The 21,129-nt window shown below is 40.6% G+C and overlaps 2 protein-coding genes across 17 annotated transcripts in view; one reads left to right on the top strand and one right to left on the bottom strand.

The window, feature by feature from the left end:
• The window catches only part of LOC308479793 (doublesex- and mab-3-related transcription factor 2-like), an 81,884-nt gene that overhangs the window by 13,811 nt on the left and 46,944 nt on the right, over positions 1–21,129 (top strand). Inside the window, exon 5 of one of the 12 annotated variants that reach the window (XM_081010686.1) lies at positions 5,763–6,065. The exons of 10 other annotated variants lie outside the window; for them this stretch is intronic. The gene's annotated coding sequence lies outside the window, so the exon portion shown is untranslated. Of the gene's footprint in view, positions 1–5,762; positions 6,066–6,102; positions 7,543–21,129 lie in introns of those variants that run through there. One more of the 12 variants, XM_081010684.1, reaches the window with a different exon arrangement.
• Positions 11,123–21,129, bottom strand: part of GLIS1 (GLIS family zinc finger 1) — a 204,017-nt gene continuing 194,010 nt past the window's right edge. For all 5 annotated transcript variants that reach the window (XM_081010662.1, XM_081010664.1, XM_081010663.1 and 2 more), the window contains 2 exons: positions 19,039–19,206; positions 11,123–13,791 (listed from right to left, as the gene is read on the bottom strand). In XM_081010662.1, coding sequence (XP_080866788.1) covers positions 13,652–13,791; positions 19,039–19,206 — 308 coding nt within the window. In that variant the 3' untranslated portion in view covers positions 11,123–13,651. The remainder of the gene's footprint in view (positions 13,792–19,038; positions 19,207–21,129) is intronic.

A 21,129-nucleotide genomic window follows, 5' to 3' on the forward strand; every position in this document is an offset into this window, starting at 1 on the left:
AAACCAACTGACCAACAAACATATCTACATGCCTCTAGCTACCATCCCAAACATACCAAACAGTCCATTGTATATAGCCAGGCACTACGTTACAGCCGCATCTGTTCCAATTCTACAGACAGAGACTCTCACCTAAGAGATCTACAGCAAACCTTTTCAGAACTAAAATACCCAGCAGATGAAGTTAGACAACAGATCAACAGAGCCAGACTTATACCCAGAGAGAACTTGCTGCAAGACAGACCCAAAAAAGAAAATAACAGAACACCTCTAGTCATCACATACAGCTCCCAAGTTAAAACAGTACAACGCATCATCAGAGATCTACAACCTCTCCTGGACAATGACAGTTCTCTTTCTCAAGCTCTGGGAGGAAGACCTTTCATTGCCTACAGACAGCCACCCAATCTTAAACAACTCCTAACCCACAATAATACTACAACCAGACTTAACACGGACACTGGCACCAGAGCCTGCAATAAACCCAGATGCCAACTTTGCTGCCACATACACCCGGACAACACCATTACTGGCCCCAACAACATCACACATACCATCTCGGGACTATTCAATTGCTCATCATCTAACATTGTGTATGGCATCAAATGCCAACAGTGTCCTTCAGCTCTCTATATTGGCCAAACAGGCCAAACCTTACGCCAAAGAATAAATGGACATAAATCTGACATCAAGAATCACAAAACAGAGAAACCAGTAGGAGAACACTTCAATCTCCCAGGACATTCTATACAAGATCTCAAAGTAGCTGTTTTACTACAAAGGAATTTCAGAAATAGACTGGAAAGAGAAGCTGCTGAATTGCAACTCATTACCAAACTTAAAACCATGGAGAGACCTGGTTTGAACAAAGACATTGGATTCTTATCCCATTATACATGACTAAGCCATTTCTCACCTTCTCACCCCTTGCCTTTTCCTGTAAGACCTATTACAGTCGTTAAGAGTCGTCAGCAGGCTCATCTCAGCTATCTGCCAATCTCCCATTCCCACCACCCTTCTGAGTAATACCCCTCCCCACCTTCTCACTATATAGAAGGATCTGGCAACTTCTGTTTCAGTGTATCTGAAGAAGTGTGCTTGCACACGAAAGCTCATACCAAGAACTAACTTAGTTGGTCTTAAAGGTGCTACTGGAAGGATTTTTTTTATTTTGACTATGGCAGACCAACACGGCTACCTATCTGTAACTGGAACCTAGTTTTATAGGTACTGTTGCCTATCCTATCACAAACATGGTGTCAGAAACTGTAACTTCTGTTTTTTATCGGTATAGTATCTCTGTTAACTTATTCTTGCTGGACAAAACACTGCATCTCCACTCTCAAATTCACATTTAAGAAATACTTGAACTGGAGCTCCCTCTCGTGACAAAAGTAAGACTTACAGTTCTTCCAGTATTTGATACCGTGATGAAAGGCAGCTTGCTGTGCTACCATTTATGTTCCAAGGAGGAGTATTCTTTTCAGTTTCTCATTCATCATGTACAATTGCAAACTGGCTTGACTTTATTCATCAGTCAAGTTTAAAAGCAAACCCTAAATTGGGTCCTGTAGATTTGCCTGTACTGGGAGGACAGAGTCTTTTTTCCATCTCCTCCAATGCTGCTAATCTTTGTACTGCTGGTCTGTTTGTCTCCTGTTATTTCCCGAACACTCTTTTATATTGTGTGATTCTATAATGTTATAAACTATAGCGTTCCATGAGCACTTGTGTGAGAGAAGCTGTTCTGGAGAATGACAAGGGATAGATTAGCTACCACTTTATTAAATTGAGAAGAGTTGCATAGTTTCAATAAAGTTCCTGGCTACAAACACTTTTTAAATTTTTCATAACATTTACAGTAGCAAATTTTAAAGCCATCTTAGATGTCACAAAGGCTACAATGCTGGATATAAATTGGAATGAATAAATACACCATTTCCTTTTCCTTCCTTTCTTTTCTTCTTGTAAAAATACAATCTACACAATGTGCAGTCTACAAAATTAAGTAACTTACCCTTTGAAAATAAAGGTTAAATGTGGTAGCCTCCAAACATTTTTGCAGATGTCTTACAATAAGTGTTTTTAGTACAGTGAGATAAATCAGTTTTTACAACTGGCATGGGAATTGACTTTGACATGTATATTGTCAATTGGGAAAAGGCAAAGATGCTGCTGCTTCTCCAGCTTTTAATCATTAGCATGTCTGACCTTGATTTGTGCAATTGCAGTGGTACTTTCAGAGCTCTATAATTTATTGCAGTTGTTTTGTTTGCATATTTTGCTTAGCCACCTAATTTGGAACTGAAACATCAGCTTGGACATGTGGCTTTGAGTACATATGAAAGGGTCAATGCAGTTTGTGTGGAATGTTTTAGTTTTTAAACTGTCAAATGTCAGGCTGTAATTTTATTGCGGCCCAGTAGTATTAGGTATCAGGTGTGACTGTAACTCTGTTTTTGGTGCCAAACAAGGTTTCTGCTGCTAACTGTAAGCAGTCAGTTCTGCCCTGGAGAGAATTTTAAACAAGTTGCATGACTGACTTCTAACCGAGAGTGACAAGGAAGGAGAAACAGTGAACTGAAGGATCCTAGTTTGAGGATTTGAATTCTGTTCATAAATAAGGGTTCAAGGGTCTTCTTCTTCTTTGGTGATCACTCATGGCCGAGTAAGATTGTCTTCCATAAACACAGTTTTAACAATGAGTCCATAAGTGACTGTGGAGGCCCATTCTGGATCCACATGTCCTTCCACAGTGGGGACATTGGTTTCCGGACAGGAGTTTATTACGGTGTGGATTTGCCAGGCTGTGCCTTTGTCTTAGCACATTTCTCCCTTGTGTCCTGAGTTTGAGTGTCTTCAAAGCCCATGACACCTTTGGTAAAGGCTGTTCTCCAACTGGAGCACTCGCAGGCCAGTGTTTCCCAATTGTTGGTGTTTATACTACATTTTTTTGGATTTGCCTTGAGACAGTCTTTATTAAACCTCTTTTGTTGACCACCAGCATCACGCTTTCCATTTTAAAGTTCAGAATAGAGTAGTTGCTTTGGAAGATGATAATCAGGCATTTGCACAACATGACCAGTCCAACGAAGTTGATGTTGAAGAATCATTGCTGGTATTAGTTTGCCTGTCTTCCCAAGTGATGGGTAAATTTTTGTGGAGATACCGTTGATGGGATCTTTCAAGGAGTTGGAGATGGCGTTTATAAGTGGTCCATGTTTCACAAGCATACAGTAAGGTTGGTAGTACAATAGCTTTGTAAACAAGCATTTTGGTTTCCTTGCGAATGTCCCGGTCCTCAAACACTCTGCACTTCAGTCGGGAGAAAACCACACTCGCAGAGCTCAGGCGATGCTGGATTTCGGCATCTAGCTGCTGCAGCACAGGCCAACCTTAACTCTTTGGCTTAGCCTGACTAAAAGAAACATGGGCTGACTTAGAAGTTATGTTGGAAGGTTCAGATGTGATAGTGTTGATTCAACAGATAATGGTTTATCTGTCAGTGAACAGTTTATCTAACAGTGCATGAGCCGTGTGCCTGCATGTCCCTCCCCTTCCTTTCCTCCTGATTCTTATTCAGATATCACAGGAAACTAGTTTGCATGTGTCTTGGAGGAAGTGGCACAATGTCTTCCCCATCTATGGGATGCTGTTGTAGACACACTTTGTAGTGCACTCTGATTCCTAGCTGGAAGAGATGGTGGCAGTAGAAACTGGGCAGGAGAGTAGTCAGAAAGTTGCAAGAATGACATATCAAGCATTTCAATTACATTGGAAGAGTGATGGTGAAGTGTTATACTCATATTAGAAGATTTCGTATCAGAATCTTTTGCTTGGATCTGCTAGTTTTCTTGGTTGGACCAAATGGGCATCTGTGGTTCCCTCTATTCCTGTGATTGGATCTTGAAACTGGATTCTGCAGAAAAAAGTATTGCTGAGATGGTCAAACCAGTTTCTTTGTTATATAAATGACCCTAACTTTTTAGGTATCCTTGAGCCAAAGTGTTGCCACAGAAACTTACTTGCTGCAGATCATTTCTGGAAGGTGTGCATAGTGTTATGGTCATGAGATTTCTATCATGTGTGTGTGCAAATAAACCTTATAATGCAGAAAAGCCACCAGTTTCCAGTGACCTTCATTGCACAGAAACCAAACTCATGATGTAAACCTCTAGACCTCTTTTTGGAAAATGAAGACCAACCATCAGAAGGGTAGGTGAGTGTGTTGGTTATAGAAATCATTGTAGGATACATAAACTCCTGTCCATGCTGCCTTCCACAATCAGGGTGCTGATCTAAACAGCCCAGGATTTCATCTGTTCTATTCCCTGGGTCACAAACTGCAGCATTCCTTCATCTGCTCAGAATTAAAAAGGGATTCCAGGGCAGATGATATCTTTCTTTTTAGAAATGAACAAATCTAAATTCAAGCACCATCCCAAATTTGTCAAGTGTCTAACTGTATGTCTCCCAAGACTGAGCCAGCGAGTAGAAAAACTTTCAGTCCACCCACCTTCTTCTCACAGTCCTCTGATCATATATTACATTCTCTGTACTAAGGGGATTCCATCTGCAAGAAGGAAAGTCAGCAAAATCGTACACACACACACACAGCGAGCGCAAACTAGTCACCTTCCACTGTCTTTCCTTTCACTCACATCCAGCCATTCCTTTCTGCAGGATCCATCCTCTGTTAGTTGCTCTGTATAAAACAATACTCTGCGTTTCCCCCATTCACTGTAATAGGGAATCTAAATACTGCTATAATCTGTTGCCCTTTTGGCGAAAGTGGATGAAGCTCCATTATCAGAAGCAAGCTAGGTTGGGTGGGTGGGGACAGTTTCAAGCAGTAAATTGTGGAGATAGACGGCAGGAGATGGGGTGGGTTTGATCTTATATTCCTTGCTCTCAATGTAGTCTAAAAATGCTGCATGCTAATGTAAGCCTATGGAGAGGTGTAGAGACTGTAGCTATCAAATCGGGATCTGTAACAAAGCACATTTAAATATTGATATAAAAGAGCTGACATCACTTCATGCTTATATGATTGCTTCTCATAGCAAAACAAGCACAAAGGATTATGAAATTGATCCCAAATGTGGGACACAGCCATATTTTTCTCATTGCTAAACAACTTTTTTCAACCCTCTTCCCAATAGATGCATATGTGTCTAGTTAATACAAAGAATCTACCACAAGCCTCAAAAATCAGGGTTGCATTTATAGCCAGGATTTCAAATTATTGCCAGAGAGTCGACCTTCTGTTGGATCCTTCACACAACCTTTACCCCATACGAATTATACCACAGTGTGACTGGAGAAGAATTGCCCTCTGAAAGGAGAAAAGTGATTCTGGTGCCGCTTGTTGAATGATAATATAAGAGGGCATTTGAATGACTAGTAGTAGTTGATTATGTTCGGGGACTAATTCCACCCCCTTCCCCTTAGTCAGAAATTTATTACACCATGTGAATAACTGAAAAAACTGACCGCATGATCTTTAAAAATGCTTCAATACTTTATACCGTTTAGTCATGTTTATATAAAATGTCTTCCATAGTGTGACTGGTCCTACAGCTGTGAATAGCTAGTTAGACTACGCAGCCAAAATACACAGCCTTCTATGGTCTTCCAAATTCTGGAAATCTGCAGGGTTTTATTCCCCAGGAGACTAGCTCATTCCAAAGCTGTATTATTATTATTATTATTATTATTTTAAAAAAATCTCTAATGTTTGCACTCTTGCTTCATTGTGCCAGGTTCATTCTGGGTGTAACTTGATGGAGTTCAGGGAAACCTACACCATGGTTAAATTTGGTGAACCGCTTTCTGCTAGCATTGGAATGGAGTGGAATGCTGCTGTCAGCTCTTTGGGTGTCCTTGTACTTCTCTGATTCTTTTAATTATCAATAGCAATATGTTGTCATTGTATAATTGAATTAAGCACATATGGATCCGATTAAGTAACAATCATTTTACACTGTTTCCTTCACGAGCTGTTCTGTACAAAAAGAATGTTCAAGTGTGTTCTAATTGCTTCCATATTGGTAGTCGTTACTATAAACACAAAATAATTCTTTTTCTTATTTCCTTGTACAGTTGCCACCAGCAGCCATCACGATGTATCAGGATCCTAGTCAATTCCCTTCACATGCAGTCATTTGTTTACTTTATTACTATTATTACTTCCAAATGGTTAACTAATACTACCAATAGACACCAGCTTGCAGAAAAATAGTTGGCTCGTTTCACAGGTCTGATCTAATTTTGTGACTTGCATGTAAAATATCTTAATTTCGCCTCTAATTTGGCAGGCACAGGATGAATAGTGTTATTTGAAAAAGCATTGGATTGGCCGAACTGGGTGTTTGCTAACATTTTATTGCAAATTGGGAGCCCATCGTGATTTCCTGCCAGTTTATGGAACTGGCAGACCATAAAGTTTGTTGGCTTCCTGTGGCAAGCAAAGCAGAACCATCTCAAAAGTGATCAGTGTTATCTGTTTCTCAAAGGTGTGTGAAAAGTGTTCTGTTTGCAGCTAACATCCATGACAGCAGGGGCTGGTAGTAGCTGGGCTTAAGAGAGCAAGGGAGATTAGAACCACTAGCTAAGAGGCGTGTTGGGCCACCCAGACGTGCACCAGGCATTTCTGTCTCCCAGTGACAATTTCAAGCTTTGGGGGCCTTTAGTCAAGGTGCTATTAGCAGCTGACCCCCTCCTGATTTAGCCCACTTGCCACTCTTGCTCCTGCTTATTTGCCCTCTTCCTCAATTGTGTTTGACCTTCCAGGTCAGCCGCAGTATGCTTCTGAACATTGGTTTCTGGGAATGACAAGTAGGGAGAGTGCTGTTTCATCCGGGTGCTGCTTGCGTGCTTTCCAAAAGCATGACTGCTGTGTCTGCAAGGAGCCAGGCCTGGAAGCTCTGGGTGTCAGCAGATTATGCCAACCCAACTCTGTCTCTTCCCCACATGGCCAAGACAGGGCAGCATCATTGCAAACATTGGCTTCTCTCACAAACCTCAGACAATGTTACTTCAGGTACTGTTGGTGGGTTTATGTGTGATATTGGCAATTTGGTAAATACTTAAAACTGCTATTGTGGACCGGTTGTTATCCTGGAATTTGAACCTGAGTTGATTTCCTCGTCCTTCCCAATCCATTTTCTTTTTGTGTTGCATCTTTTTAGATTGTAAACCTGAGGGCAGGAAATCTCCCTCTCCCTGCCTCCCCCACCCCCTTTTCTGATGATAAACTGCTGTGGGACTTTTTTTTTTAGCAGAGGAACAAGATTTTGTTTGATTTTTTAAAAAAAGAAATTATAAATAATTTGCTTTTATCTATTATGGACTGAACTACCAACATGACTCCCAAAATATTTTAGATAGTAACAAATAAGGGATTAGAATTGCACTGCTCCTGCCTGAACATATTGTGTGCTGTTACTGCAGTAAAAACATAATGCCTGGAAGTGGAGCAATCTGGGTTGCATTCAGACTTCAGGTTTAGTGCATTTTATTGGTTATAATAATATGAAGAGACACGGGTGGCGCTGTGGGTTAAACCACAGAGCCTAGAACTTGCTGATCAGAAGGTTGGCGGTTCGAATCCCCGTGACAGGGTGAGCTCCCGTTGCTCGGTCCCTGCTCTTGCCAACCTAGCAGTTCGAAAGCACGTCAAAGTGCAAGTAGATAAATAGGTACTGCTCCGGCGGGAAGGTAAACGGCGTTTCCGTGTGCTGCTCTGGTTCACCAGAAGCGGCTTAGTCATGCTGGCCACATGATTCGGAAGCTGTACGCTGGCTCCCTCGGCCAATAAAGCGAGATGAGCGCCGCAACCCCAGAGTTGGCCACAACTGGACCTAATGGTCAGGGGTCCCTTTACTTTTACCTATTGGTTATAATGCTGGTACTTCTGTCCCAGTTTCTAACCTTCCTTTTACACTCCATTATGGAGCAGTGGCTTTTTGATAGCTATAGCACCATGTTGCTCTGAAATTTAAATGGTATGGAAGAACTGTATGCTGGGATACTGCCCAAATTTTTGTCACATGAAATTGCAGTGTAAAACTCCTGCAATTTTCTTAGTTAATGGGTTTTCAAATGGATTGTGGTGGGTTTTTTTAAGCAACATAGAAATGAGCACCAAACTTTTGCTGGATTCCACTAGATTTCCAGAAGTTGTTTTTGTGTTGCGTTAAAAAAAATGCCTTAAATGCAGAAATTAACAGATCAAGAAATGTCGAGAAGGTAGAATAAAGTGCCATCTGAAGGCAGCCCTGATGTTTTCTGCCCCAGCATTCCAGGGAGCCAGTGATGGTTGGGGTATCCTTGAGCCACCTCATCTGTATTAGTGTACATTTATATTAGGCAGGACCTTTGCACCACCACTAGGACTTTTATTCTCAATACTGGGTCACATGAACCACTTGTGTATGAAGAAGCTGGAATATTGGTGGCCAGTTGACAGGGGAAGTGGTTTAACTTCTGACGAGAGAGAACATAGAGTTAGATAGAATTAGGTAGATTGCCTTTATGCACCTTTACCCCTTCTCTCTCATTAAATCTCTTTAATCTGTAAAATATTGCCTAGGATTGAGGCGTGCAACCAGTAGGAGGATTGGTAAAGCATAGGCGTTATTAAATACTTAGGAATTCTGAGGTTGCTGCCATTCTGTAAACCAGGAGTCAGCAAACTTTTTCAGCAGGGGGCCAGTCCACTGTCCTTCAGACCTTGTGGGGGGCCGGACTATATTTTGAAAAAAATAAATGAATGAATGAATTCCTATGCCCCACAAATAATCCAGAGATGCATTTTAAATAAAAGGACACATTCTACTCATATAAAAACACACTGCTTCCTGGACTGTCCGCGGGCTGGATTTAGAAAGCGATTGGGCCGGATTCGGCCCCCAGGCCTTAGTTTGCCTACCCATGCTGTAAAACAAGGCCCTATGAATTCAGCTTGTGCTTTCTCAATGCAATTTTCAAGCTGAGAACCAAGCTAGATACAGTATCTTGATATCTGAGCTGTGGAAGGAGGCAGGGCTGATTTGAATGAAGGCTGCAGTGTGAATCCCCATCCCCATCTGCCATTTGCTCCAGGGGGCAATTTCCAGGGGTGGAGGGTTAATTCAGACAGGAAAAATTGGGTTGAAAGGCTAGAAAATCCCTTTATATTATGGCCCTGTTCTGAATCAAACTTACCCCATTCCAGCCACAGTTGCATTTACCATGCTTAAAAATGCAGAAGATTAAATAATGGGTCTCCAGACATCATACGTGATTTGTCCCTAAAAAGCTTCACCTGTTAGAGGCTCATAGCTGGAATGCTGGATTAAAGGATCAGGTTAAGACAACTGCATTGGCTTATTGAATTATGTATCACAAAGCAAGTAATTGAAACAGGGTGTTTGAACAGATCTTACAAAACTGAAACAACATAAGGACTTTTTTAAAAAAAAAATCTTCTAATGAACAACAGCTAGATCTACTATCTGGTTTGAATGTACTTACAAGATTATTGTTATATATTCCTTTTTAATGGAAAAGACCCTGATGTTGGGAAAGATGGAGGGCACAAGGAGAAGGGGACGACAGAGGATGAGATGGTTTGATGGTGTTCTTGAAGCTACCAGCATGAGTTTGATCAAACTGCGGGAGGCAGTGGGGGACAGAAGTGCCTGGCGTGCTCTGGTCCATGGGGTCACGAAGAGTCGGACACGACTAAACGACTAAACAACAACAACATTCCTTTTTAAACAAAAGCAAAGCTGGTGATCAACACAAGTTGATGGAGGGGTAGAATACAATGTTAAAGAATTGTAATTAATAACAAAAGCATAGAGAGGAATCATGGATCCCTGAATCTGTCTGAGGAACTTCTGAATAAGACTAAAATCTCCCACAGATAAGGGTCTAAATCCTACAGGCATTTATACATTTTAAAGTCCTATTGACATCAAGGGGTCTTAAGCATCTTTGCAAGACCTACCCTACCCTACTCTACCCTACCCTATAAGGCTTACAGGGTCGTTGTAAGAACTACCACTACATAACACACATGAAAGGTCTTGAACACTTGAAAGTGCTATACAGATGCCAAATAACAATAATAATTGTTTTTCTTATTCTACAAATCCTGCAACTGAAAATAGTTTATTGTTGAACCTAATTTCATACTTTATGCAATCCCCAACTGAGATTTGAATGTTATTCTAATATTTCACAGAATTCTACAGTAAGAGAAAATAATTTATCTGTGAAAACCCAAATGTGCTTTTAACACATTTGAAACCTTACTACATTTACAAGCAAAGAGTCTCACATTTCATTCTGCAAGAGCTGTCCTCCCTCAGAGCTGTCTTCAGGCTTTTGTGGGGCCTACACAGACTCCTGGCCTTCTCTTCCCATGGACCCCCTCATGTATTGGGCCTTCAGTGCTGGGCTAACAGGCCTGGGGGTAGGGGTGACCCAAGACATTTTTTGTCTGTGTTGAAGGACAAAAGTAGTTACCTGTTCCAGATACTTACAGAAGATAACTGAACTGACAGTTACCTTTTACTTCAATGCCCCAGCTGAGGGCAGCAGGTTAACTTAGCAGGTTGCATGACACATACAGTTTTGTCTTCTAGCATCTGACAACTGTCAGCTCATTACTCTGCCTAATGCTCATCTGCTGCCTGCCCAAGGAAATACAGTCATACCTCGGGTAGAATGTGCTTCAGGTTTAGCACTTATGGGTTGCGCTCCGCGACAACCCGGAAGTAACAGAGTGCATTACTTCTGGGTTTCGCCGCATGTGCAGACGCTCAAAATGAAGTCATGCACATTCGCAGAAGCGGCAAAACACGACCCACACACACAGAGATGTGCCGTTGCGTCTTACGTTCTATTCAGAATGTGAACGGGGCTCTGGAACGGATCCCGTTTGCATCCCAAGGTACCACTGTACTGTAATGCAGGAGAATTATTGCCATTTTACACCATGTGACCACAGCGGTGCATGCACCCACATGGTGTCTGGCAGAACTGCATGGCCTGGGCTGGCTGCCTTTTTGCATGTTTGCTGAGTAAAAGGCCTTTCAAAATAGTGTTGTCTATAACGTTGGGAGAAGGCGGCAAGGCAAGACAGCCAGCTAGGCCAGGCCAGCAGCAACCAAATTTTGCTAGTGCCAGCCAAGCAAGATAGGAGTGGCTACTTAGGCCCTCCTTGGGAGTGGCTGGGAGGCAGATGCTGTTGTCACCCAGCATTTGCTGGATTTGAGTTTGTTGGTGTCTCTGGTAACTTCTCTCTCTTACATCATGGATGTTGGCAAATTGGATTTTAAAAGGCAAAATAATATTAGAATTGGAGCTGTCAGAGAGGCACAAGGGAACCTGTGTTTTAATGCTCAGGAACTTGGCAAAGGCTTTGCAGATTTTTATATTATGGATGTATGTTTTGTATTCTTTTATTAATACTGTTGCTTAATACAAGTTTGTCATGGCCTTTGGCTAGTACAAAAAGCTCATGAACCTGAACTGACAACCACAGAGACGTAATGCCTCTTCCAAAACCTGTTTTTCTTTTAACCCCATAAAGAAAATTAGGTTCTGTGAAACAGTGCATTGCCATGGAAAGAAATGCATTTGTATATTTAGAAAAAGTAACATAGTCTCTTGCCTATTTTAATTTTATTGCTGGGCAGAACTGGGTGGAGTTCAGAGTGATGCTGTTACAAACCTTCCAAATTACGATTGTAAACAGAATGTAGCATCTACTTGGCATAACCCAGAAAAATACAGTGCTGTCTTCTCTGCACATATTGATTCTGCTTCAATACCTCTAGTCAGATATTCACAATTGCATTCAGTTTGTCAGTGTTAAAAAAAGTGAGCAAGGAGAACCCTGTAAGCCCCATCTATTTCAGTGGTGTGCGCACAGCCTCAGCTGGTACATTGGGCTAGAACACAGGTAAACATAGTGCCCATTGATGTTGTTGGACTCCAACATCCATCAACCCCCAACCACTATAGGTAATGGTCTGGGATGGTGTGAGTTTGAGGCCATCCCGGACTACTGCCATTGAAGTCTGCTTTCATGGAAACATAGCACTAGCTTGATAGGGTATTTATTCATATGCAAAACTTTCAAGCAGTGTGTTGTTGCCTTGCATGCTCTCATAATCAAATAATAATATGTATATACCCTGCCTGTTTCCATGTAAGTGACTCAGGGCAGCTTACAGATACAAATAAGAATAATAAGAATCAACGAATGTCACCGACAATCAGTAGCATTGGGAAATGCTGTGTCTAATGCACAGAAATTCTAAGTTTCACTTCCTTGTGCAAAATCACCCAGCTTTGTGGTACTTTTGATTAACTGCTGAGGATAGGATTGTATTCTTTCAGAGAAATATAGACGTCTTCATAGCTTTGCATTAATTAGCCACAAGAGGGAGATATGGGCATGGCCTATGGAAAGTTTACAGTTGATTAGGGTATCTTCTGATTTTATTATTTATATGCTGTTGCTGTCTTTAAAAAAAAGAAAACCGATGGTGAAATATAATGGCCTTGGTTCAAGAAGCACAAAGGCATTTGCATACTTTGAGTATTTATTATTTGGATGATGCATTCACCTTTGGCTGCTTAAACCTTTCCTTGTCCAAAGAGAAGGCAACCCAAAATAATGCTAAACATAGGTCATGATCTAGCAAGGAAAAGTCCATTTGGATAAACAGACTTCCAGGCACAGACTTCTTCTCCGGCATGTAGGTGCTGCTGCTGAGGATGGTGTTAAAAACCCTTACATCTGCCCCACCCCAGGTTGCATACATGTATATGGTTATTCCCTTTTCCTCTGTAAATAACCAAGGTAAACTGGTTTCTGTAACTGCAAAGGTTATAGACCAGGGCAGCTGCTTCTTGACACAAAATTAGTTTCAGCACCATATCAAAATGGTAAGCTATACTAACACAGGAATGTATCATAAAGCATATTCAGAAAGAAGAATAGTTTTATGCGAAGTTAGTAGAAGATGACCAATTACAGCATTTGGGAAAGAAGATATAAACTGCAGCAAACAACTGCATGTGCTCTTAAGTCACTGATGTTAAGGTTTAGCAAAATGGCGGATGAAAATTTATTTTTAAAAAAGACAGTAGACTTATTTCCAGTTTTTAATGCTTTCTTGTAAAATTGAAAATATAAAACCAGCTCAGCATAGTGAAAACTTTTATGTACATGAGGTCTGTGACTTTTAAAGAAGTCCTTTTATAGTCAAGAAAACATCAGATGAATTAACTGTGATTAAAGAGACTAGGATTCTTAAATTGAAAACATACTTTTCAAAAAAAAAAATCTTTACAAGCATATTATATAATTTAGATTTATATTTTACTAAAAGAACTTACACAACAAGCAGTTTTGGATGCTCTCCCTTCTCCCTTAAGAGAATCAATTTCAAAGTGCCACAGCAAAGGAATAGATTCCAATAATTGTACAGTATATTCCTTTATAAAATAGATTGGTAAAATGTGAGAGGTTGACTTAAATGAGCACATACATTTAGTTGCAGACTAAATACAGTAAAGGTAGTTGAACAACAATTCTGTAAATACAAAAGGCATAAGCATGGTAAAGAAAACAAATATTTTAGCGGGCTTAGGTATCCGTATAGATGGGAGGAATGTGATTCAAACAGTGATCAAAAGTGCCATTTTGGAAAAATCCATTATTTTCTTCTCTTCCGTTGATAACTACTTCTTCCGACACACACTGTGCTTCAGAAATGACCTCATAGCCTGAAAATATGGCAAGCACATGAGACTGATTAATACTACGAAAGGTGGCAAATACTGAGTACGAGGCGCAAACTAAATGTGATGCTCAGTTCTAAGATTAATTTTCCTTTGTTTTTTTTAAATGCAAAGTAGCAGGTAGGCTTGAGAATGGGAAGAGGAGAGGAGCTGCTCAAGCACATTCCCTTCCTACCACTTGTTCTCTCAAAACCTCCCGTTTGTGCCTGCAGAGAACTGAGCTCATATGCAACTGAGCTCATAGCTTGAGTCATAGCTCCACAGCTTCTGATACATGTTACTGTTGCACAGCAGCTGTTTGTGCTTTCTTCACTCAATACCATAGGAGCCAATTCCCAGGGGCTGAGGACCCTTTGCCCCCCCTAAAATATTTGAGGCCCCCCCAAATGGGCACTGCTGTTTTAATGGTGTGTGCGCGTCAGGTCTTGTGTTCAATTATGTGGGCTTACCTGCCTCCCCCCTTTTTAATTCAAGTTGGCACTGCTGCCCAATACAGTACAGTGGTACCTCGGGTTAAGTACTTAATTCATACTGGAGGTCCGTTCTTAACCTGAAACTGTACTTAACCTGACGCACCACTTTAGCTAATGGGGCCTCCTGCTGCTGCCGCGCCGCCGGAGCATGATTTCTGTTCTCATCCTGAAGCAAAGTTCTTAACCCGAGGTAATATTTCTGGGTTAGCGGAGTCTGTAACCTGAAGCATATGTAACCCGAGGTACCACTGTATTCACAAATTGTCATTAAAACTTTCAGTAACCGTGATCTGCTTTGAAGTTACAGCATAAAATTCCTCTGCATGGCTTTGTCAATGATTTCCAATTAAGACTTGGTAGCCTTACTGGTAAGATGTTAAACTGCTGGACACAATGTGGGGATTGACTGTTTATTTATCCTGGGTCAGGGGATACACAAAATATGTTTCTAAAATGAAATTCTAGTGGCTGGACCTTTGGCTGTTGTATGGATGGAGGACTTTGTTGTTTAAGTTTTAAAAATATGACTTAGAGATATGTGGATATAATTTGTGCGACACCCTGGCAAAAGATAATTAACAACCACACAAAGCTCACCTTTGCAGCTACTTGTATAGCTATTCAGGCAAGTCGCTTTTAAGTTTAAAACCAGCCAGCCATGTGAGCAGCTGCAGCAGAAACTTAAAAAACACATTCTGTTTGCAATTGCAATTTTTCCTTGTGCATTTTGTAGCTTCACAGCGCTGCAGCCTTAGAGATGCTGCTTATCAATTATAAAACATTTTTGGAAAACAAATATCTGTTCCTTATTATCATTTTTGTAATTATGTTTGTAAGAGACCCAACTCAACAGCACTCTTCATCCTTTTTCACCTGTGGAAACCAAATGCAGTTGGCTGATGAAAATGTGGCTGGGAAGGGGAAAGGGGTGAAGAGCTATGCTAAAGAATGCTGCACAAGGGTTAATAGTCTCAAAACTATCAACTTTTAATCTTATGGCTCCAAAACCACTGTTTAGAATTGGCAAAATTTCAGAGTTCTCACACTTTCTTCTAAGAGAGAAGCGGACACGGAGCAATGGATCCAAACTACAAGAAAGAAGATTCCACCTAAACATTAGGAAGAACTTCCTGACAGTAAGAGCTGTTCAACATTGGAATTTGCTGCCAAGGAGTGTGGTGGAGTCTCCTTCTTTGGAGGTCTTTAAGCAGAGGCTTGACAACCATATGTCAGGCGTGCTCTGATGGTGTTTCCTGCTTGGCAGGGGGTTGGAATCGATGGCCCTTGTGGTCTCTTCCAACTCTATGATTCTATGATTCTAAATTGTTATGCCAACAGGAGCTCAAAGGGAAAGATGTAGGAATGGGGGGCAGCGGGAAGGAAGGTACTTGACTGACAATGAAGACAGAGATTGAGAAAGTATGAGAAAGTATAAAATCTCCAGTTTCGGGATTTTTTGAGAGCCTCATGCTGAAAAGAGTGTATAAGCAAACACCCAGGCTGTGTATCCACTATACCTTTAAAATACATTCTTTTGCTCAAAGGATTCTGGGCCCTGGGCTACAATCCCCAGCAACCCTTAACAAACTACAGCACCCAAAATTAATAGATGGAAATAACATACTTTAAATGTATAGTGTGTACATAGCCCCAGAAAACGGTAAGTGGGACCCATTGCACAAGGAACTTGTTTATCCTCTGTGCTACAGCTCAGTCTGCAACTCTCTGCTGAAATAAATTTGGAACCAAATCCCATATACTCCTGTCTTGGTCTGTGTGGCAGCTTCTTCCATTCAAATGATCAATAGAATCTGAATAAGCATGGAACTCAGATCTGCTCTGGGTTACATTATTGAATATTTCAGCCCTTGGTACATAATTATTTTATTATTTCTATATAACACTATCAATGTGCATGGAACTTTGCAGATTGGCATAAGTGACAAAATAAAACATCACCACCACCACCCAGTCAACCCAGGAGTTTACAATCCAAATTTCAACAGTGGGAAAATAGCAAAGGAAGGTTGGCAAGAAAGGATAACAAGGATAAATGATAGCAAATGCACCTATGTGCACTTATTAGGTTTTGTTTCACCCACGATGAATGGACAGTAGTAAGCCATGACAACCCAGATGCCATTGTGACAACCCAGATAGCACAAAACATCCAAAATACTAAGATAAAGAATTTATTCTCTGTTAATAGGATTTTCTGTCGGTCATACCAGGCATTTTTAGTAGATGAGATCTCCCTTATATTGATGGTACCATAAAACCAAGAAAAAGAAACACTAAACTAAGACCCAGTGAGTACAAATGGTCTATTTGGCCAACAAATTACCTATGAATTGCAGGGTTGTTTGTTTTTGTGTTTAAGACTCTTAAGTATTTGCCTAAATATAAAAAGTACCAAAGTGAAATATCTCATAGCAGTTTAGACGCCAGACATAAAAATATCAATGGCTGTTGAATTTGGTTTCTTGCCATGATATTATTCTTTGCTTCGATGACTTCTTTTGAAAAGTTTATTTAGTCTGCTCTATACTAATCCTAATCTGCAATCTGATGTTAACCTGAATAGAGGATGTTTTAAAAAACATCAAAAAAGCGACTTCCAAAAAGGCAGAGAACATGAAACAACATAAAAAAAAGTCAACTGTAGGTTAAAAAATCCATCCTTAACTTTTTGCTAGATTTTAACTTGTGCTAGTTGGAACAAGGTACCTGCATATGATGATAAACCAGTCTGAATCTGAGGCAAACTACCTTCTGTGAAATGACTGTTTTGCTTTATTCTATGTAATATATGTTGGGAAAGATGGAGGGCACAAGGAGAAGGGGACGACAGAGGACGAGATGGTTGGACAGTGTTCTCGAAGCTACAAACATGAGCCTGACCAAACTGCGGGAGGCAGTGGAAGACAGGAGTGCCTGGCGTGCTCTGGTCCATGGGGTAATGAAGAGTCGGACACAACTAAACGACTAAACAACAAATGTAATATATGTAAGATTAGCTTCCATATTTGAGGACTGGAAAATGGCCTCATACAACACATTTTTTAAAAAGGGATGGGGGGAGACAGTCCTGGAATTTACAGGTGGGTTAACTTAACGTCTGTCCCAGAAAAACAGGAAGTATTGTTAAAGATAATATTGCAAGCCATATAGAAGAACAAGCCTTGCTGTAGCAGAACCAAGATGACTTATGCAAGGGTAAGGTCTATTTCATTACCCTACTGGAGTTCTTTGAGTGTGTCAACAAGCCTATAGATAGAGGTCATCTGGTTAACATAATGTATTTGGATTTTCCAAAAGCTTTCAGCAAAGTACCTTTCCAAAGACTCTAGAAACTGGTTACATAACAGGAAGCAGAGAGTAGGAATAAATTGACAGTTCTCCAGATGGAGTGATGTAGAAAGTGGAGTCCCCCAAAGATTGGTATTGGGATCTGTGCTTTTGAACTTGTTCAGAAATGATCTAGAGTTGGGGTGAGCAGTGAGGCAGCCAAGTCTGCTAATGATACTAAATTGTTCAGGGGCATTAAAACAAAAAGGGATTGTGTAAAGCTCCAAAACAAACTCTCCAAATTGAGTGAATGGGGCATTAAAATGGCAAATGAAATTCAGTATTACAAGTGTGAAGCAATGCATGTTAGGACAAAAAATCAATAATTTTACATATGCATTCATGGAGTCTGAACTCACAATGCCTGACCAGGAATGAGACCTTGGAGTCATAGAGAATAACTCAATGAACCTATCAACCCAGGGTTCCATTAGCTTCGAAGAAGGCAAATTCCATGTTGGGATCATTAGGAAAGGAATTCAAAATAAAACTGTCAATATCATAATGTCATTATATGAATCTGTTGTGCAACCGCATTTGGAATACAGCGTACAGTTCTGGTCGCCTCATTTCAAAAGGGATACTGTAGAGTTGGAAAAGTTTCAGAAAGGGCAAGCACATGAAGAGAATCTTGGGGGGGCGCATTTAAGCATGCCAGCAGGAGTTTGCTAAAGTTATGTATATTTTACAGCTTTGTTTTTACATCTTTGATTATTTATTTATTTTTTAAAAATTGCATTAAAAATTATTGGCTGGCACCTCAAAGACTGCATGTGTATAAGCAATTTGAAATTATTAAAATAACCTTTTAAAAAGCCAATAGGAATTTAATACCTTTTTCTAATATTTTGGTAACATTTTATAAACTCAAAATTTCCACAACCATGCTACAATTTTGTGAACTTAAATACAGAAATAAAAACAATTGTCTCAGTATTAAAGGATATGATAAATCTGCAAATGTTTTGTATATCTATGAAACAGAAACATTTAGCTGCAATGTTAGCTGATCAAGCTGTAGAACTAGATCTAATCTAGGCATTAAATGAAACATGTTGTCACTGCCAATCAACAATTCTTCTGCATGCCTTCAAGTAATGTTTAACTGAAACAGGCATGTGATGTTAATACAGTGTTGTCGTGCCATGTGTCTGATTCAACTAGATAATACTGGGAGACATGGGGATAGATAAGAGCCACACATTTCCTGCAACACCTGACTCAGAGTCTGAATTCTAGCTGTGCAGCTTCAGATAATTCAGTCTCTGAAAGAAGAGAATTAGGGGACCTTAACACATACAAAAAAGCAGCATCCCACTTTCCTTATTTATAAAATATAAAAAAGATGTTTGCTTTCCCCCTATAATAAATTATTGAGCAAAATTAATACAGTACAGCCCAGATCAGTTACCTGTTGAAGCTATAGGTGCACTGAGGATGTGATAGCCATTTTGTCGCAGAGGGTTAAAGCAATGGGAGTCCCCTGACAGCGCATCACTGTTGACAGATGAGTCCATTGCTCGGTAACAGTCCTCATAGTGGAAACAGTTCTGTATAGAATGAAAGCTGCCTTGATAACCTGCAAATAGACATTTGCACAGACATTTTTAGTACTAGAAATATGCATTTGGTTTCATTTACGAAATTTTGTTTCATGGCGGTACTGTCTATTGTAGTTTGACATCAATCTTTAAACTTTTAATTTTAGCGGTATTGCGGAGTTTATTTTCTAGGCTTGTTGTCAGAGCAGAGAGACAGTCCTAACGCTTGCTCCTGCACACTCCTAGAACAGATTTATGGGGTGGGGGGGTGGGGAGTTCTGTTGTGCAACTAGAGGTCTTGCAGGGTAACTTCAGTGGATTAATAGTAATAGTAATATTAGGTGCATGGAGCAGCTCACTGCCACAGCCACCCCCTGCAAACTAGTTAACTAGTGGGGGGCACTGTGGGCAACTCCACGACACATACACCCCCGCCCCGCAAAATGGAGTCAGGCCTAGCACAAGGTATTTCCAATCACACATGACAGGGAGTCGGAATGAAAGCTGCCTTGATAAAGTTAGGTATATCCTCTTTGGCATTGGGCAGGGAGTGTCTGGCTGAGAGATTCAAAGAGCTCTTATGCCAGGCTGATCAGCTATCTCACTCTTGAGACTTCAAGGACAGTACCTTATTGATGTTGAGAGTTATCCTCATTTCTATATTTATGAACTATGAAGTCCTCTGCACACACCTTCTAAGATGACTGTATACTTTAGAGATGGGCAGTGAATCAATGAGACACTTGGATTCCACTGAGCCATCCCTTCAGCTCCAATGAGCACTTTGTATGCATTGCTAAGGGAAAAGCTGAACATTTTCCAGCCTGCCCGGTAGAGACATCTTCCAGAAATGATGACATGCCATCTCTCTTTCCCCACGTTTCTCTCCAAATTAGGCATGACATATTGCTGAATGTATGTTTCCCCTGCAATACGAAAAACCATTTTGGGAAGTGGTAAATTTAAGTGGAGAAATGGGGGCGGTATAGGGGGTTGCCTAACCCATCCTCCTCATCTTTTCCCCGCTCAAAATAGCATTCTCTAAGCAGTTTGTTTCTCTTCTCATGATCTCCACATCTATAGGAAAGGTATATGATCTGTCAAGGGTTCAAATAAAAGCATGACATCCATACAGAGGGTTTTTTCTGTTTGATGGAGGAGGTGGGGGGGAGTAAATTTAGCTCATGCTTCCTCTCCCAAATAACTGAACTGCACAATTTGTTTTGAAAGGGCTCTGTACTTCAAGAGAGGTGATGGCAGCATGGAAATCACAGCATTCAGTGCAAACAGTTCCTCTGCACCAGGTCCTTTGCCAGGCTGCTAGATGGCAACAGGGAAAACACTGGAATACAACAACTATGATTCTCTACAATAACTGTTGGACCATATGTGTTTGATCCAATCATGGAAGGCCTTGTGATCAAATTAAGGTCTCTCCTAATAAAGGAGGAGATTCTCACTAATACCTTCTCTCCTTGTTGCACCCCCACAAATCTGCTGGGTGTGTGTACCCTTGAGGGCAGCATGGGAAGTGGCACAGGAGGGACCTGTTAAAATTGCCTCCCTACTTTTGTTAGCAGGTGCTAAGGGGATCAAAATGTTAATTATAGAGAAAATGGCTAGAGTTGCAGTACCTTAGTTTGCAGCTCTGCAGAGTGACTGACAATACAGCCGATTTAATCAGAAACACCGGTTCAACTGCATTTCCATTCCAGATAAAAGTAGCATACTGTGATGAGTATCATTCAACTTGGCTTGCTGAATGCTCAAGTAATGACAAAATAATTACTTAGATTACACTGTTGCTGCACTTCAGAGTGAAGTCTCCCACTGTCATTCCCTCCTCACTCGTAACCACCCTACTTTGCAAACAGTTACCCGGCTGATATTTCAATTTGGACATTCTGTCAAATATGTCATAGATATTCTTCATGTTACTCATCATTCCACTGTTAGATTAC

Source organism: Podarcis pityusensis, assembly GCF_964106645.2.
Source record: "Podarcis pityusensis genome assembly, chromosome: 6".
Classification (NCBI taxonomy): Eukaryota; Metazoa; Chordata; class Lepidosauria; order Squamata; family Lacertidae; genus Podarcis; species Podarcis pityusensis.